At 40.0% G+C, this 18,721-nt stretch overlaps 3 protein-coding genes across 8 annotated transcripts in view; 1 reads left to right on the forward strand and 2 right to left on the reverse strand.

Annotated features, from left to right (window-relative positions):
* Positions 1 to 1,299: 1,299 nt before the first annotated feature.
* On the reverse strand, positions 1,300 to 14,073 carry LOC107216745 (tripartite motif-containing protein 2). 3 transcript variants are annotated; one of them, XM_046737033.1, is made up of 11 exons: positions 10,559 to 10,731; positions 9,766 to 10,011; positions 9,535 to 9,674; positions 9,156 to 9,460; positions 8,971 to 9,090; positions 8,683 to 8,904; positions 4,856 to 5,010; positions 4,413 to 4,642; positions 2,734 to 3,080; positions 2,492 to 2,559; positions 1,300 to 2,408 (listed from the first exon to the last, which is right to left on the reverse strand). In XM_046737033.1, the coding sequence occupies exons 2-11, from the start codon at positions 10,008 to 10,010 to the stop codon at positions 2,186 to 2,188; spliced, it is 2,055 nt and encodes a 684-aa protein (XP_046592989.1). In that variant the 5' UTR covers position 10,011; positions 10,559 to 10,731; the 3' UTR covers positions 1,300 to 2,185. The 3 variants fall into 3 exon arrangements, with proteins under 3 accessions (XP_046592989.1, XP_015509514.2, XP_046592990.1); XM_015654028.2 differs by lacking the exon at positions 10,559 to 10,731 and adding an exon at positions 13,573 to 14,073 and having other exon boundaries at positions 1,302 to 2,408; XM_046737034.1 differs by having other exon boundaries at positions 1,302 to 2,408; positions 9,766 to 10,027; positions 10,559 to 10,707.
* On the forward strand, positions 11,791 to 14,425 carry LOC107216736 (xyloside xylosyltransferase 1). The gene is made up of 3 exons (XM_015654017.2): positions 11,791 to 12,425; positions 12,973 to 13,446; positions 14,073 to 14,425. Exons 1-3 carry the CDS (start codon positions 12,033 to 12,035, stop codon positions 14,277 to 14,279), a joined length of 1,074 nt encoding a protein of 357 aa, XP_015509503.2. The 5' UTR covers positions 11,791 to 12,032; the 3' UTR covers positions 14,280 to 14,425.
* Positions 14,426 to 14,841: 416 nt separating this feature from the next.
* Positions 14,842 to 18,721, reverse strand: part of LOC107216537 (proteoglycan 4) — a 67,010-nt gene continuing 63,130 nt past the window's right edge. For 2 of the 4 annotated variants that reach the window (XM_046738997.1, XM_046738995.1), the window contains 3 exons: positions 18,594 to 18,694; positions 16,612 to 17,878; positions 14,842 to 16,402 (listed from right to left, as the gene is read on the reverse strand). In XM_046738997.1, coding sequence (XP_046594953.1) covers positions 16,343 to 16,402; positions 16,612 to 17,878; positions 18,594 to 18,694 — 1,428 coding nt within the window. In that variant the 3' untranslated portion in view covers positions 14,842 to 16,342. The remainder of the gene's footprint in view (positions 16,403 to 16,611; positions 17,879 to 18,593; positions 18,695 to 18,721) is intronic. The other 2 variants (XR_006904174.1, XM_046738996.1) reach the window with 2 other exon arrangements.

Raw genomic sequence — 18,721 nt, forward strand, 5'->3', positions numbered from 1 at the left:
TCCAATTAAATGTACTGATCGGCAACGATTTTTACCAAATAAGAAACGGAATCATGAATAACGTAAATAGACAAGAAGTTAATTTGTCAAAATTGATGGGGTACATTCATTTGTTGAAATTGCAAATCATTTTGGAAAGCAGTCACTCTAAAACCGTTTGAAATCATTCAAAATCACTTGAAATCACTTAAAATCACGTTTAATCGTTTAAAATCGCGTGAAATTTTGTGAAATCACAAAAAATCACACGTATATTCACTTGTTGAAATCACTTGGAATTGGTTGAAATCGCATGAAATTGTATGAAGGTTTTTTAAAATTGCTTGAAATCATTGAAATCATGCAATCGTTTGTCACTCAATCTACGAGTGAATACCCCCTCGGTCAAAGTATCAAAGTTTGTTCAAGAAACATCGTACAGCGATTGTTTCGAATTTCTCATTGGTGTTGAAGAAATTCCTTTCTTTTTTTGCCCTGATTTTTTCCGGAAATTTTGGTGATTAAGAACGTAGAATTTACGAATAAAATCATGATTAAATTAAATTACATAGCTCTAGTTTTTTTGTTATTCTAGTACTGTAAGGAGGGGGACGGTTTCTAATATCATATAATCATGATCTCTTTCGTTAATTATTCTTCAAACTATTTTTTATCGCTAAGCTATGTAACATTTTTTTGATAAGCTTTACATATTAGACAAAAAAAAATCGAATTTTTCATCTAAATACTTCTTTTGTTTATTCACGTATGAAAATGTCGATAAAATAAATAATTAGAGTCCCAGTTTCGAAAAACTACGCTTACTCTTAGGGTCGTTGACATCAAATCTTACCAAGACCGCACTTAAATATCAAGGGCAACAAAACCACCGTTGACCAGTGTCTTTAACGTGGGTGAAAATTTGAATAGGAAAATTTCCTAAAGTTCGAAATATTCTTGAACGCGATATTCCGATTTTCCAACACATTTGCATGCGAAAGTATGCGCCACCGGGGTGAAACGGGTCCGTCCCTCCCCGTGTCCGTCACCCGGGTAATAGAGATTTCACGCCGCGGGCCCCTCTCGAGTTCTCACAGTCGGGGTCCCCGGATCGCCGTTTAAGAATTGGCCTGGTTAAAAGGCTGGTTCGGTTCCCGGTCCCTTTGGGCCGAGGCATAATTTCTCCCTCGATGAAGAACCGCCCCGGCGCGTGCCCCTAAGTATCTGTTTATAGTCACTGGGGATCAATTTGTTTGCCAAATTATTTATTGGTCAAATATGCTTACGAGGTTACACGAGTGGTTGCGGACAAACGGGATGTATAATGCCTGTACCGGAATATCTATTTACTCCTTTTATTTTTCTATATAACGCTGCGGTGATTGCGATGCGGTCGCGATTTGCGGGAAAGGTAAACATTCCAAGCCCCTCGATGATTTTTTTTTTATCAAACTCGGAGTACGTGAGATAAATTATCGATTTTACGTGAGGGAATATCAAAATATTTTGAGTTTGATTTATTTTGTGATATTTTTTGATTATAACAAATTAAAATACTATGTTTATTTATACCTAAACGTTTAAGTAAACATGTGACAGATAATGACAGACACCATGTGATGAAATGATTAAAAAAAAAATGTGTAATTCTATTTAGTTGCCATTATTCACAAACGTTGGAGAAAATAAAAGTTTTTATTCTTTGTTGATGGATGTGGGGCATTTTATAGGTAATCGAACTGACCAAGACCTTCTCAAAACGTATGATATTGAATCCTTGTCAACAGGTTTTTTCTTTTTAGCTAATAACAGTACCTGTATGTGATTTCTTGCAGATTTTTATTCGATAACGTTTACAGTTGATAAAATACATACAAAAACTAAGAATGTCCGAGTTTCAATTGACAATGAGTATAATTCTTAAATTAAAACTCACTTAAAACTGAAACTCTCACGTCCTGTACATTACTCTGTGCGGGCTACACTTTTTGAATTATACTTAATTGTTTAATATATTTTATAAAATGCCAACTTTTAAACGTTTTCGAAGAAAAATCTTGAATATAATCACAGATACTATCATTGTCTGAAAAAAAAAACATTTTACGAAGCGTGAACCGGTTTGGCGAGGTAGATTACACGTGTACGGAATGCACCATATCCCATACGTGTAATACGAATCAATCGCAGTGCGGTGTCGATATTTTTAAAATACTTGAATGGTATAATTCTTGCTGTCCGCGACGACAATTTCGCAATTATCTTTGACGAAGATGCCCGAAACCCAGCCAAACTGGCCCTCCTTCGTTCCCTTGGATCCCAAAACTCTTAGCAGTTCACCTGTGGCTGTAAATATCTGAACTCTCCCATTACCGGAATCGCCGACGATCACGTTTCCCTTCGGGTCCAGCGTCACTGTCTCCGGAGATCTGCAGTCATAATTTAAATCGGCATTTATTCTCGGAGTTCGTTCACAGAAGGTTGCCAATTTTATTATCAATTTAATACTAACCTCAGCAGCCCTCTATGCGTTCCTGGAGTTCCAATGGTGCGAAGAAGGTTCGCGGCGTGGTCGAATATCTGGAAAAATTACGATTTGGATAAAGTTTACGAGTCCCGAGTTAAAACGACTCAAAAAAGAAATCCTAATGTCCAAATACCATCCACTTCCAAACCTCGCAATTTCAAAACCATTAGAATAATAATCTATACGTTAGAAGTAGGATGTACGAAAAGTTTCCACACAAGCGTCACCTTTATTTTGTGATTCCCACAATCAGCGACGACGATCACAGTTTCCGAAACTGCGACGGCTGTGGGCTGATTGAAGTGCGTAGCGTTATTCGTGATTTCCACCCCAGCTTTGGTCAGGACGGTTTCAGCGTTCCCGGTCGGTCCGATGGTCGCGAAGGTCGCACCGTCGGGTGTCAAGATATGGATTCGGTCGTTTCCCGTGTCCGCAACGTAGAGTAGATTCCTCGAGGGGTGAGCCGCGATTCCCTCAGGACTACGGAGCTGCCCGTCGCCTTGACCCTTCGTGCACAGTCGCCGGAGAAGCGTTCCCTTGCTGTTGAACACGTGGATGCAGTGCTTCCACTTGTCTGTCGATCGAAATGACAATTACGAAATTAGATCAGTGGATGGAACACAGCTAAAAGTCCAAAACATTCATGAACTCCTCGTCAAATTGCGGCTGCTTTTCCTTGACCCTTTAATTCACGCTGCGACGCTCAGCGTCCCACCTTTTTTTTTTTTTTTGCAGCTTTTTACTTATTAAACTATTTATTTGGTAACAACTGCAGAGTTTTTTGGTACCACATGGGCCCTGAAATATTTTTAAGTCTAAAAAAAATATCAAATTCATTTATTTATTTATTGACAAAATAGCACGTGTCAACGAATGGTCGAAATTCGTACTTTTTGACGAAAAATAGCATTTTCTGCTAATCTACCGTGAAAATCTGAATGCGAATTTTTACACAAACTTAATGCACGCCAAAAAATGTATCTTCGGGTTGGTTTTTTTAGTCCGCCATATTGGATCCGCCGTTTTAAATTTTCAAATTTCGAGTTCAGATTCGTAATCAGCGACCCCATAAGCCCATGTATGCAAAATTTCAAGTGAATCGCATGTAAGGAAAAATGTATGCATGAAAAGGTTAAGCATATAATCGTTGGTAAACATTATAGCTTGCAGGACGGAAAAACAGTGTCAGGAACTGTTTCTGTGATCATATGTTGTCTGCGAGACAGTCTCAGCAAATCTGTAGATTTTCATCAAACTGAATAAGATACAAGTCAGCCGAAACGTTATCCAACCATTTGGGTTATTTGTTATTTCCATGATGCGCACTATAGGGATTCCTAATTTTAAGCAAATCAGAGTACAAGTCCATCCTAAGCAGCTCCGATACACTACTCCGATGCTGTTTTGTTAGCACGGGGATGATGGGTGCGCTCCGAAACTAGCTGCCAGCGCTAAAAACTCCCTAGGACAGAGTCAGAGCTACTTACGACATCGGCAGTGCAAAAGAGACAAAAGATTATTGACAGTCTTGGAGTTAATTTCGGAACGCGGCTGACGTCGTTCCGGAGAAACTCTGAACTGCTCAAAGTGGTCTCGTACCCTGATTTGCCTATACTTAGGGGTCCCTATGGGGCGCATCGTGGCAATAACCTGGTATACTGTTATTGTTTTCCAAGTTCCCGACTATAGTTGAAAAAGCTTGTGAAAATGGATTCTACGAGAAGAAGATATCGGGCCCCATCAGTCGTAAAAATACTCACAATTTGAGGCGAGTAACTCTTTTAATTTTTGGTGAAATTTCCGGTTTCCTAGATTTCTGAAATGACTTTCTCTCTTTCTTTACTCCGTACTTCTTACATCTTTTTTACTTTCAGTTTGTATCGTGTAGCTTGATGAATATACTTACCAGTGACGAAAAGCTCTTCGAAGTCTTCGAGGAAGGCGACACCCTGGGGAGACATCATACCCTCATGCTGTATGCGTCTGTGTACTCGGTACTTCTTGTCGAGGACCAAAACTTGCCGAGTGCCCGGACAGGCCACTAGGAAATGTTTTTTCCAGGGGTCCATAGTGATCCCTGAAGGTCTCTGAACTATTCCGCGGCCAGCTACGATCCTCGGTGTAAAAGTTTTGCTCCTGTTTTCGAGGGTAATGTTTTATTTCTGTTGATCCCTCATTGTAGATTCACAAAGCTTGAAATCGTACAACTAATAAACAATATTTTGGGCACGGAGTTTAAGAATGGTGCTAAAGCAAGCCATTTTTTGCACGTATCTTCGAGTAAAATTCATTCCGTTTACTAATTTTGGATCGTTATTTAACAGTTGAAAGACTCTATTCACTACAGACCTGTAATAAAACTGAGCAGTTTCCTCCGACGTGGCAAAATTTATCCTCTGCTTTTCGTCCTGATCGTCCAGAGAATCACTAATCTCTGGCTGCCAGTAAGCAACCGCTGTCATGAGTTCGCTTGCTCGTCGATGAAGGGCCAAGAATGTTTTGACCTGAAAATAAGCGTCGAACAGTAAGTTTCAAAAACTAGCATGAATTTTTGGAATGAAAACAATAAAACTTCTTCGCTTTTTGTGACATCGTTTATAAGCTCAATTCCTGAATAATCTTTCGTCGCAAAAATTCCCCGACAAACGAGCATTGCGCAATATTCGAAAAGCTGCATAAGTATCTATAGGTATATCTTGTTTGTTTTTCAATCCGCGACGTGCATGTCAATTATAACAACGGAAACAAACGGCATTCGGTTTCTAACATAGGTGTAATTTTATCGGGTAACGGGGGCACGTGATTGCGCGTAGACGAGTCGCGAGAAGGCAAAACGAAAGCAAACCACCGTCAAGCCTATTTTCGGTACACGTGCAGCATCCCCCGTTGGATTTCGGGCGCCAATCTGCCCCCGATGGACGTCGTTCCACCTCCGACGGCCAGCGCACGCGTCGCCACGCGACCCGCTCCTCGAAGGGGGGAAGAACACTCGGGAACACGCGGATCTTCTCTGTCCTCGATTGCCCGCAATTTAGTGCCGCATCAACGCATTCGAAACGCACTCCGCAGCGCTCCTAGGTACACATAACCGACCGCAGTATCTATCCATCCTCGAGAACGGCATGTGTCACTTCCATTCCAAAGTTAGCCGCATTGCACATTCGCTCGATTGGCAAACCACCGATATTTATCGCTCGTGCAGAAAGCTGCCGATGGTCGAACAACATTAAAGTACCGGACCCGACTATCGTCATATCCTGCAAAATACTGGGAAGCCTGAAAAAAGTTCATTCAAAAATTTCCGTATATACTTGTCACTCAGAAAATTTGAAAATTACTAAAATAAAATTCTTTGATTATTTTCAAAGGATGGTAAACAATTGTATTTCAATTTAATTCAACCTTATCAAAGCGTAAAATTTCTAAAATCTAACCATATTGGGCGTTTTCCGTGAAACTCACTACTCAACGCCAGTCAATAGGCAACCGAAGCTACATTTAGAATACCTTGGTTGCCTATCTACAGGCGTTAAGTAAGAAAAAAAATTCGAATTTGTTACACGTTTCTTTATTTACCGATGTTGATCGGCGAGATGAATAAAAAAAACTCCTTATACAATTGAATCTTGTTCCTTTTTTCGCTTCCAACACCAAATCTCGCAGAGAATCGTGGATCATTCGAAAACAATCTGTTACACCCGTATGGGTATAAGAAGTCGGTTAAAGAGTAGAATGGCGCTGACTGCTACACGAGTGGGGTTGTTACTTGCTGCAGTAAACATAGGTATTAGAAGCCAAACGACATGCGAGTTAGTTACAGGTCAGTTCATTTTCCCAGGGGCCCCGAACACGCGGCTAATGCGCAGGGGAGGCCCTCGACGCAATATGTCACTGTGGCTAATTTGGGGCATAACCGGCCCGGACCCGATCTAAGCATCGTCGCACCGCTTTCAATTACCCATCCGAATGATTACTCGTTATCGCGTTTTCCGTCGACGCGCAAAAGGAGTACCACGAAATGGTTTCTGCCTAGGTAAGTGCTCGCTACTTGCGAGTTAAACAAGGCGTTCGGTACTGCGGATGGGATGATAAGAAAGAGTAATCGTAAAATCTGCAATTCTCCTAAGGGCACTCATGATAATGACGATACAGATCCTATGATGGTATCAGCGATCATTTCAAAAGATTTGTCAACAAAGCGATGGCCGATTTTTTTCTCGTGGGATTTGTCATTCAAATGGTAACACTGGAAACTTTTTTCAACCACTGTGTACACTCCAACCTCGAGAATATAAGTGTGTTTAACAATTCCGGACCTCTGTTTATGTTCAAGAATATATACCTGTGTATTTTTCATCGTCCATGATTCATAATTACTGTTTACTTCCTGTTTTAGTATTTATCACACTTGTGATTTTCGCTTCGTAAATGATTTTCTAAAAATGAGGATAAAAATATATGACATGTGCAGTAATACAAGTTAACAGAAAGCGTGGATTGTGGTTGACTTTATGCGTTGCCTTCCGAAATGTGTGGACTGGATACACCGATTGCGGATGTTTCTGTGTGAGAAGTGTGCGGATGACGTGAATTATTAGAGCGTTCTGCGGAGAGTTTGACGGGGGGGGGGGAAGCAGTTCAGGGTGTGGCCTAGACAGAGGCGAGGGCGTGCCACTGAAGGAGCCCGAGGAGCGAAAGTAAATTGATTTGTTATGGAATCCCGTGAAGCGGCAGTGAGCTTTTATTCGTCGAGCTAAAATATGCGTAAAAATACTACACGCATACACTAACGTTGACATAGAATTTTACAGTATTTAATTCATGCTGTATAATAGTTAGCTTGATAACAAAGGAAACATTAATAGGCTGTTGAAAGTCTCAAAAATCATTGCGTAAAAGGAAACTTGGTCAGGCATTTAATTCTGAATTCGTTTTTTGGATCAGGAATTTGAATGATGCTAAAAATGAGAAAAGATCATTGGGAAAAGCGCAGGATACGAAAGTGGCAGGCTCGTTATCCATATTGTTTCACAATTTGAACAAAGAGTCAAGCTTGCTTCATTTAACACAAATCGAACTATTATAAGCTTTGTAAACTCAGCATAAATTTGTACAAAGTAAATAACTTCATTGATTCAAGTAAAAATTTGTGTGCAGCAGATGAATTATTTCGTATATTCTCTCGCGACAAAAGTTTAGTAATAAGTCCCAGCCCTTAATTTTGTTGGTGGTAAAAATGGTGTCTTATCGCCAAGAGAAATCTTTATTTAATGTGGTTACTATTTCCGTTTTTCATTATAATCGGAAAATATAGTTTTTTTGGTAGAAAATAAAAATGCGTTTCGTAGCGGTAACCTGAAAATCAAGTCCGAATTATCATTCTTTATGACGATCGTTACTCAGACCATATTAACTCGTCATTTTAGCGATACTCATTTTACTAAAATTTTCTCCCAACTGTACAAAGAACGTAATCATTCCCAGTGAAAACCCCTGTCGCGACTCAAAAATATCTTAAAAACGGTATCGAAGGGTGGTTCGCGGGATCGTCTGGCTTTGCTGCCACCAGCAGCTTGCGCGCGTCCTTTTGCACACAGTAGTAATGGCCTGTCACTGCCAGACGCGACGAGCCATCGCGTTCCGAAAGGGATGCTGGGTAGGCGTTCCGCGCCCGTAGAAACGGAGATACTCGAGTCGCACGTGCGCGTGTATACGGAAACCGGGTGTGTAGGTGAATGGCTGCTGCGTTTAACTACAGGTATCCGCATGTGTAACCGACCTGGTCTCGGTGTATAAGCTTCGTTCCCGGCGTTCACCGCTGATCAATAACGCCGCATTCCTCGGCCCGGTTGCTCAACCTTATACATATGTATATCGAAGGTCATGCGCACCTTGCCAAGGAGTTTGTCAAATTTCACAAAACGAGAACTCTGTTCGCAGATTTTACGCCGTGAACATAGTCCAACTGACCTTCAAAATCGTTTCATCGACAGAAGCTGTTCGCAGTTCCGTCTTTTAATATCCTAGCACGTAACTAATTTGTAACCACTTTTACCATCGTGCGATTGCAGTATCGGTTATGAAGTTTTATCACATTATCACGAAGTATCTCAGTTATAGCTTTCCAGGAATTTGTATCCCCAGTGTTCGATATTCGTTAATAATTTATGGCTCACCTTCTCCTGATTGTCGGCGAGAGTGTCGAACTTGAAGCATTGATAAGCATCGACCTCCTCCTTTGTTCTGATTATCTTCCCTTTGAGCTCCTCAGCGAGATGTTCACCCTTTCTGGCCGATTCCTGGACTTGCTGTATTCTCTCTTCGCGCTCCTGCCGCAGTTCTCCGATTCGCAACTCGATGTCACGATCAATGTATTCCATCAGCTGATCAACCCTTGTCTGTAAAAATGGTTAAATCGATTATTTCAAGCAGCCCAATTACCGCATCACCGTTCGTTCACTCACCTTGTAATCTTGAATCCTGTGTTGAAAGCGATCCGTCGTGTTACTGAGCTGCTCTGTGATGTTGCCGAGTTGCTCTTTGAGGTCGTCCATATGGGCGACCCAGCAAACGCTGCAAAATATCTGGAAAAAGGATCGACGTTAAGCTAGTTGCGCTTTCAGGAGAACGGAGCCCTGCGATCACTCACCTGTTTGCAGTGTTTGCATCTATTTTCTCTCGTGCACGCTGTCTCGCATTTAACGCACCGGATTTCCTGGACCACAGGCTCCGGCATAGACATCAGTGAAGACGGTCCCTGGACGAGGGAAGACGGCTGATCTACGCAGGGCGCAAAGGTCACAACAGGACTCGAGAAGACCAAGTGTTCCAGACTCTCGCCACCAACGTTTCCCATCACTCGCAGAAGATTCTCGATGTACAGGTTCGTTGGAAGGTCACGAGGCACCGATTCGACCACCGTCAACTTGCAAAGCGGGCACTTGATCGTTCTTCCTGCAGGGAATACCATCATACTCAATCACAAAGTTTACGCCGATTAAAGAGTCTGTCGCAATAGTGCCGCCCACCATCGTTTCCCGAGTAGTTAAGCTGCTCCTCCAAGCATTCGAGGCAGAAGGTGTGCTGGCACGGCATCATGCGTGGTGTACGAAGTCGTGCGAGGCAAATGGGACACTGTAGTAGGTCCTCGATCGCCCCAAGGGAAGTTCTGGAATGGTTTAGGAGCATAAGAGAGGTGCAAAGTACGTAGAGATCATTGCGCGTTTTTCGTTAACTTTATAAGCTGTGAGTGTCCGAACCCGTGAGATTTCCTTGAATCGTTGTTCCTGAGTTCCACCGTCGGTTGTTCAATGGCGGATTGACTGGAGTTGAAAACTGGCCGGGACTTGGATGCCTTGGGATCGGGACCCAGGATGAAGTCCGCTGGGAGTTCCGTCATTTCCTGCATTATAGCGCTGGACTCTTCGTGGTTTTCGACCGGTCGAGGATTTGTCGAATCGTGAGAAAGTGGCCTCTTGAATACCGACTTCCACTTCGAAGTCATTCTGGAAACGCCAATCTCTATATCAGATCAAAAACAACAGTACTAGCCAGTAGTCAGCACCACCTCAATCTTATCAATTATGAATTGATTCGGTATCAAGTTATTATCGAAGAAGCATTTTTTCACGTCAACGCGACGAAATGAGAGGCACAATAAACATAATTTAGTATGATGCATTTGTATACTCTGTGACATGCGATAAAATGTGTGAAAAAATTTAGCTGGGTGTTATCCGTACGTACTTTGAATATAATTGATTGTAAATCGTACTGAATTCCTGACTAAGTACTAGGTCAAACCGTATTATGGAAGACTAGAAAAATAAAATATGATAAGGTACGTTTTTTTTTAGAGTATTTTTGTAATCTCTCAAATCGCGCTACCTGCACTCCAAAAATTACGATACTGACATCACGATCCATTTATGGTTTTTGAAGATATACAATCCCAACTCAGAAAGTATAAAAAAGCCAATATTTTCTCTTCCATTGGCGACAATGCAGGAATCTCAAATCGGAATGGAATCGTAAAGTTTAAATTAATCTTACCCGGGATTATTGGCCGCTGTCGGCCACGGGGCGTCTTTTACAGTCGATTTTAATGTACAGCAATAAGGTGAATGTATTACTGTACTGATCCAAAAGTTCTTTCGACGCGGAGGATACTGCTGATATCTCGATAAGCTAGATGTGATGAAAGACCGTCGAAATAACGGGACTGATTGTAACGTCAAAGGAAACGATATTTTCACCACGATAACAACGTTATCAAGTACACTTATATCCACTAATCAGAAGATAACTTAAGAAAAAGTTGCTGTCTGTGTACAAGACAGGTTATCAGATCCAATAATCGATCGTATCACCATACTTTGAGTGTCAGCAACACTTTATACTTGAAAATGCTTTTTCGTGTAATTACCAAACGGGTTTACAAGTGCATGCACACACCATATATAGCGAACGCGCGTGTCAACGCGGTTATATCGGAATATGCGACTTTCGTTTATCAAACAGAATCAAATGCTGCAGTTTAATTCAGTACAGATTTCTTGCGTCAGTCGGTAGATTTAAAAATACAAAGTATATTTGTGTTTGAGATTTTTATATGAAACTGGCTTCGTGATCAAGCAATCGAATTATCGTGGACAGTCGAAGCTTCACAGCAAATTTTGAATTAAAGAAATCTCGAGACTTCCCGCGTCTGAAATTTAATTAATTATTAACTTGCGTGTAAGATTTCAGGTATTTTGGTAGTCGATATCTCTTGATTACAGCGCGTGCAGTGTTAGAGCCATTCGAGTTATTTGTGAATTCAATATTATTAAGGAACAAGCTGCTTTGACAAACTAATAATATTGATCCTAATAAATGATCTGAGCAAACATTTTATGAAAAAGTAGCAAAAAAGTTTCGAATTTCTCTGTTAAAAAATCAATTTGGTTTTTTTGAATTACCTTATAATATTGTAAATACACTTTCTTCTTTACGCGGAACAAAATACCAACAAAAATTATAGATCCTTCTGTGATAAAGGGTGCGTTTTGCTTCCTAATCTTCGAAAATGTTAGAACAAAGCTACTGATTGGCTGATTCTTGTAATATTGATCAATCAGACGAGTCTATCGGTTCTTTCGTTCTCAAAGTGTGCCAAATAACACACATTCAATATCGCTAGGAACGGGAAGGAATTCGAAATTCTTTCAAACTCTCTCGAAGTTCGAGATAAATCGAAAAGCGATAGAATTGATCTTAAACCAGACTCGACGCTCGAACGGTTTGACGTGTCGCCATGTTTGTTTTTCGGTCAGCGGATTGAAAATAATAGAATGTAAGCGATGAGGAGAGGAGCCTATTAACGTATGCAGTTGGAATAAAGTCTGCGATTATCCGTGGCTAATTACCGCGCGATGGTAGTGGAAATAAGGACGTTCATAAATGCATCCTCGCGGGGTGAAATTCGCGTGTGATCTGCGTGTAATAAACACGTACAATTAATGCCAAGCTTGGATTTGGTGGTTAAATGGGTTTGCTACACAAAGTGCTAGTGAATCTGACAGTTCTCGCCGTATTCCTGATAGTCTTTTATTGCTTCCAAACGCCGAGTTCCGCCCCAGCGACATTTTATCGCAATACAGAACCCAGAAATGAACTTGCAAAAACACCGAACGTTTCGTCCGCCGTAGCCCTCGCATCTCGGAAGGAAATAAATGACGAGTACTATAATGTGTGGTGCATATTCACAAAGGTTACGTCAAACTCTCCCCTGAGGAGGAAATTCAAAATATTTACCGCCTCTATGCTCAAACTGACCTCCGTCAACCTCGCTTTTCACGTCATCAGCGATCCAGCTAGTCGCGAAATCGCTGAACCCCTTATTCGGGGAGTCATCGCCACGTCTGGAAAATCTATGAAAGTATGTACTTTTAAGGATGAATAGGATCGACAGTCCGCATCAAAATTCAAGAAAATAGAAAGAACCGTTTGCAAAAATCTCCAGCGATTTCACCTGCGTCGTTACTAGTGATCACGAACGAAGGGAAAATTCTCACTACGCGATAGAAATTATTTTCATCAAATTCAAATAAAATCAGCTAAGATATCAAGAATTTGAGAAAAGGTTTTACTATTTTAACATTCCAAGTGAATAAACTTTGGTGCTTTTGATCCGATTCTAATATTTTGTGGCTTATTTTGTTCACCAAGAAGACCGCCAGAAATTGCTGTAAAAAAATCTATTCCCTAGCTTTCGATTCAGACTGTTGCTGTCATTCATTCTTATATTCATTACACACATCCTCCACTTACGGGATCTTTTCATCTTTGAATTTGTATTTCAGGCAGAAATTCAAGAGTGTAACTTAAAGAGATATGAAATTTCTAGGCGCACTTACACCCCTCGAAAGTTCTATAAATTTGAGTGAACCTTGATTACCCAGTTTTAATTTGTGTAATATTTTCAGGTAACGTACTACGACGTGCATGTGCTGGCTAAACAACTGGAGGATATTGTGTCGACAATGTCGCCGTACTTCAGCAGTAACCCAGGAACCTACTACTCTGACGCGCTCTTCTTTCTTTCTCTTGGACTGCACAGGATAGCGCCAGAGAATCAAAAGAAGGCCGCCATGTTTGATGCGGATACAAAATTTCGAACAGACATCAAAGAGCTATTCGAGGAGTTTAGTAAATTTGGACCTGAAGCCTTGTTCGGCCTAGCACCTGAACTGACTCCCGTCTATCGGCACGTTCTTTATTTATACAGAAGCAAAAACCCTGGCACCTTGTTCGGAGAACCTGCTTACCTAGGCGGTTTTCCAGGGTTTAATAGCGGTATGGTACTTTTCAATTTCGAAAAGTTGCGAGAATCTCTGGAGTACGATAACATACTCAGCATGGACAGCGTCGACCATATGACCCAGAAATATTACTTCAAGGTTTGTACAATCCTGACTGTTTTCACAATTACGTCAAGGTATTTTCGAAATGTTTTTATATCACTTGGCATTGTGAGAAAAGCGTGGAAAGAGAATAAATTTTAGTACCTATTTTATATCGCTCACCTGCTGGGGTGTTTAATTTTTTTCCATATTGGCTCATCTTTGGGAAAAAACATTGCCACACAGTAGGGAAACATTTCGTCGGATTCTCTGAAGCAAATATTTGTCGACATGTTGAATAAATTCTTCAAGCACCTTGAACTCCACAGACATGTGCAACAAAAGTAACAAATGTTTACAACTTTCTATTTCTATTTGATTCTACGTTAATCACTTTGCACGTTATTCAATAATCCAGTTTTGAAAAACGTTGACAAACTTGAATTATCTAATCGCAAGCAACTTGAATAGTCATTCACAGTCGAGGCACACATCTGTGAATATAACTTTCATCTGCTTTATATCTTCGTATCTACACTGATAGTGGGCCATTTTTTCTATACAAATAATAAAATTTGTAAATACATCCAAATTCCGACTGTTCCTAATCCTTCAGGTGGTGGTGTTGTGGTAAATTTTGTTTACGTTACATTGCAAGCTTGTCTCCTAATTTCATTTTGCAGGGTCATTTGGGGGATCAGGATTTCTATACTATTCTGGGTATGGAGCGGCCTGAATTGATCCACAAGGTGGACTGTGGTTGGAACAGGCAGCTGTGCACGTGGTGGGGAGAGCATGGATACTCCGATGTGTTTGCCAACTATTCTCACTGTGATGCAAGAGTCAAACTTTGGCACGGTAATTGCAACACGGCAATTCCTGATGATTAACTGCAATGAGTCAAGCAATTTTAAATAAAATTCAATAACTATTTAAGTATTATGGCAAATGAGATAAAAGTTTGTTATTAAAAATGTATGGACGCACTAGAGATATTTTGTAAAAAAGTAAAACGTAATTATAGTTTATATTATATATATATATATATATATATATATATATATATATATATATATATATATATATATATATATATATATATATATATATATATATATATATATATATATATATATATATATATATATATATATATATATATATATATATATATATATATATTATACATACACACACACACAATCGACTCTGTTTTAACACTTTTTTCCCTATGCTTCATTTCCTTTTCTATATTAGTTGAGGTGTTCTTTTCAACTATCTTGCCTGGTGAAGGTAATATCTTCGTTTTTGCGATTTAAAGTTTTGGAAAATAAGTTTCATCAGGTTACATTTACGTGAATTATTCAATGTTTGATACATCATTTTTGATTAACTTTAATATGACTATCAGTTATAAGATTTATAACTTACATAAATAGATATTACATACAGTTCTTTTTTCTTGTTTTTTTTGTTTTCTTTTTTTTTTCTTTGTTAGTTGTATACAGGCTGAAATGAAATACAGTATCAACATAATAATAAGTTTTCTTTCATCATCATCAACACAATATATTTACAGAAGATAATAGATATGTTTTAATCTTTGCTTTTTAAGGGTGCTGCCTCTTACGTTGACCTTGATCCTGTCAAATCTAATACTACATAGCAAACAATGGCATAATAAACGTGGACACAATCGTATTCATATGTAATTATTACATATAAAGACTATTTATGTGTTTCATGATAACTTCTTAAATTTACACAATGAATCTCATTAGAATCGAAGCATCGAACAAACGATAGTTGCGTAACATATAATCATAATTTCATATCGAAAAGTCTGCTGGATTCGAACATAATAAATCAATGTTTTGCGTTTACTGCCGTGTTTTACAAAGCAATTTTTTGGATTGCAAAATTACAATCGAAGTAAGTATATGCAACTGTTTTCTGTTAATGTTTAAATATAACTGGATCATCGGTTCTAACTAACTAACTACGGATAAATATATGCAATGTTTAGTATAAGTGTTAGTTAAATAATTAAATTGATTATATCACGCATTATGTACGTACGCATCGTGTGGTAATCCTTAAATTAATATATTATACATTCACCATCAATTTTATAGAATTATTGTCAAATGTAACAAAATGACGCTTTGGTAGAACTAAAAAACAAACTATATGTATATCATGTGTATATAATAATAATAGACACTTCATGTGCATGATTGTCCTTTCGTTAAATATAATGTATATAACGGCGAATGTTAATGACCATAAAATAATAACTGAAAATAATAACTCGTACTTTTTTTTAACACACTTTTTTTTCAATGCTTTTTCCCTCCTCGTTTTTCTAGTATAAGTAAATTCTGTCTGGGTACAAAGTTTTACGCTTTTACTTACGTCTTCTCAGTCGTCTTGCGAGCATTATTTTTCGAATAATATCGCTCCAAAGTATCCTATACAGAACATGACTAAATACACACCGTAAAGTAGCACCTAAAGTGGAAATAAATTCACCACGCGTTAATTCAATATTAATTCAATATATATATATATATATATATATATATATATTTTATATATACTACGTACCTGTATATGTATATTATATACACACATGAATTCCTTTACTTTATGATACATACACGTTATATATGCAGATGGAAAGAAATGACTAGTAATCCATATATTTCGAGTTTAGTATAGCTATAATAGATTAGTTTTTGCGTTGTATTAAATGACCATATTCATTCCTTTCCATGTACCGCTTCACCTTACATCGTCCGATTGATTGACTTCGCAATTAACGCCATACTAAATTTATAGAAAATAATTATTCAAAAATAATCCAACTCTATGAAGATTTTTGAAAAATTACGTACACCTGGCTGATAATTGTGAGCAATGTAGCGTTGCAGAATGACTCGCTGGCGTTCGCTTAGCTATGTACAAATCGCGAACTTGAGCCACCACCAATGTTGGTATTCCTTCGTGAAACCTGGTCAACAAGATTATCAACGAATTATTACTCCAAGACGTAATTTACAATCGGATAAATACATGAAAATTAACGATTCTTGAAATTTAATCCGTGAAAAATAAACCCAACAGACATAATGAATGAAATGTGAGAAACCGTTGGTTTAGTCAAAGCTCATCATCCTTGATCTTGAATTAATATAACTGTACAATGATTATCATACTCACATGTCGCAGCTGTCCAGATCCACCAAATCCCCGAATAGACTCCAAAAGATCGTTCCTCGGGTCGGCTGCAACAATCATAGACTTTGGTCTTGCATTGGCGTTGGTGCTTTTTAGGGTGACGCCCGTTATGACGGGCATAGTTGGCGGCGGTTTTGGAATGTTGTTAGAGTTGCTGATTTGATTGTCTCCCTTGATCTGGACGACGGTTTTTCTCAGACCATTGTGGGCAGCTACATAATTCCCGTTCGAAATGTCGCCTATCGCGACTCTGTGGATGTGTGGTTTGTCTTGCGACAAAGTTACCGGCTCTTCCTCGGAAGGAACGACCTTGAATCCCTTGACAACGGGCATTAAAGTCCCCCGGCTGGTTCGGCGTGCAGTGCCCAAAACGTCGTGTTGAAAGACGGCCGTTCCGCGATTCGCGGGTGTAACGAAGTTCTTCTTCTCGGAGGCCACGGTCTTGTTCTCCCCCCTCTGACCGTTCACCTCGTTTCGGAAGGAGGTTTGATTCTCCGATTCGTTATCCCTCCGTACGAGCGTTCCGCTGATGGAATTCTCGGCTCTTCGACCGAGGCTTCCAAACTTCGGCACCGGTTGCACACTTCCGTTTTGCTCCCTGGCGAACGCCTGTTTCAGTTCCTTAAAGCTCAGCGGTCTCGTGTCGACCTCGCTCTCGGTTGCGGCGGAGGCCTTGTTCGACTCCTCTTGGTTTCCGGTTCCATTAACGACCTCCGGCCTTTTTTGAGTCTCCTTTTCTCCCGAAATCGTTACCGAGGATTCGAACACAGCTATAGAAGCCGGCCTCTTGAAACCGGAGGCCGTAGTCCGAGTGATAAGCGTTCTTGCCAGCTCGTTTGGCTCTTTTCTATCGTGATTATCGACCGTAGATTCCTTCTCGGACCTCGATGATTTCGTCAGCGTATTTTTTACAACACTCGGCGTTACCGCTGTCTGAGATACCGCGTTTAGGACGGTTCTACTAACAGCGTTACCCTCCTTATAATTCAGAGTCTTTGGAGCATCCTGTTGGATCCTCGCCGTTCCCGGAATTGGACTCTTTTCGAACTTGTAGTCTGTATCCGGTTTTATTTGAACTTTGGTCCTGGATCTGTCGGACCAGCTGCCAAGGTCTATAGCCGGTGGTCCTGCGTAGGTGTAACGCTTTACATGTGGTTCAATCGGCGCTGCAACGGGTGCAGGAGGTGTTGTTTGAGGACTCGGCTCTGCGGCTGTTTCTCCATTATTCGGGGATTTGACGGTTTCGACTCTGTTGAAACACGAGTTGATTAGGAAACTTTGAAGGATTTCAAAACTAGGATTTCGAAGTATCGTATGATGTATAGTAGGGAAATTAGCTATGCAAGTGCTGTAAAAATTTCAGGTTTGAGCATTTGAATATGTTTCAAGTATGTGTTAAGAGAAAGAATTTTATGCAACGCATGCGTCAGAAGTGCTACTACTTCTCGTTCCTGCCGAGAGTGGCGTAAGTGGCGCTTTACATGCAGGGACAAAATGAAGGTACTGCGCATGCGCAAATCCGCTCGACTTTAAATTCTCGCACTAGTGCTTTCCAAGGTCCGTAGATAAACGAATGGGCAAGGGAAGATCTTCGCATGGTTTGCCATTTTTGTTCCAATTCGTGTATAGTGTGTAGGTTTTATCCTACAGTCTGAACATAAATAAAATAAATATACCTCGGGCGCTACTTGCAATCGCCATTTGTGTTCTTACGGAAAATTCATCATTCTGCAACGAATCTTAACCTCTATCCACTCATCTATCTACGGACCTTGAAGTTTTCTATTTCTCGAGCTTGCTGCAGAAACAAGACTTCTCATAGATTTGTTGCATACATAGTTATGCCACACTTGTGCGAAAGCGCAACCACATGCACGCCTTGTGTCTCCTTGGTCGCAACTTCACAGCATGCGTATAATGATCATTTTCTCGCACTTGTATTACAATATTCTATATTACCTCACCTCGTTTCAACGGCAGAAGTGGGAGCAGCTTTTTCGGCCGTGCTTGTGTCGTCCGGCTGTGGTTGAGAGTCTTCAATCTGTAACGAAATGCCTCTTAGAACCTGAAAGTATGGAATACAACACTGAGA

The sequence above is a fragment of the Neodiprion lecontei genome, chromosome 4 (genome assembly GCF_021901455.1).
Source record: "Neodiprion lecontei isolate iyNeoLeco1 chromosome 4, iyNeoLeco1.1, whole genome shotgun sequence".
Lineage (NCBI taxonomy): Eukaryota > Metazoa > Arthropoda > Insecta > Hymenoptera > Diprionidae > Neodiprion > Neodiprion lecontei.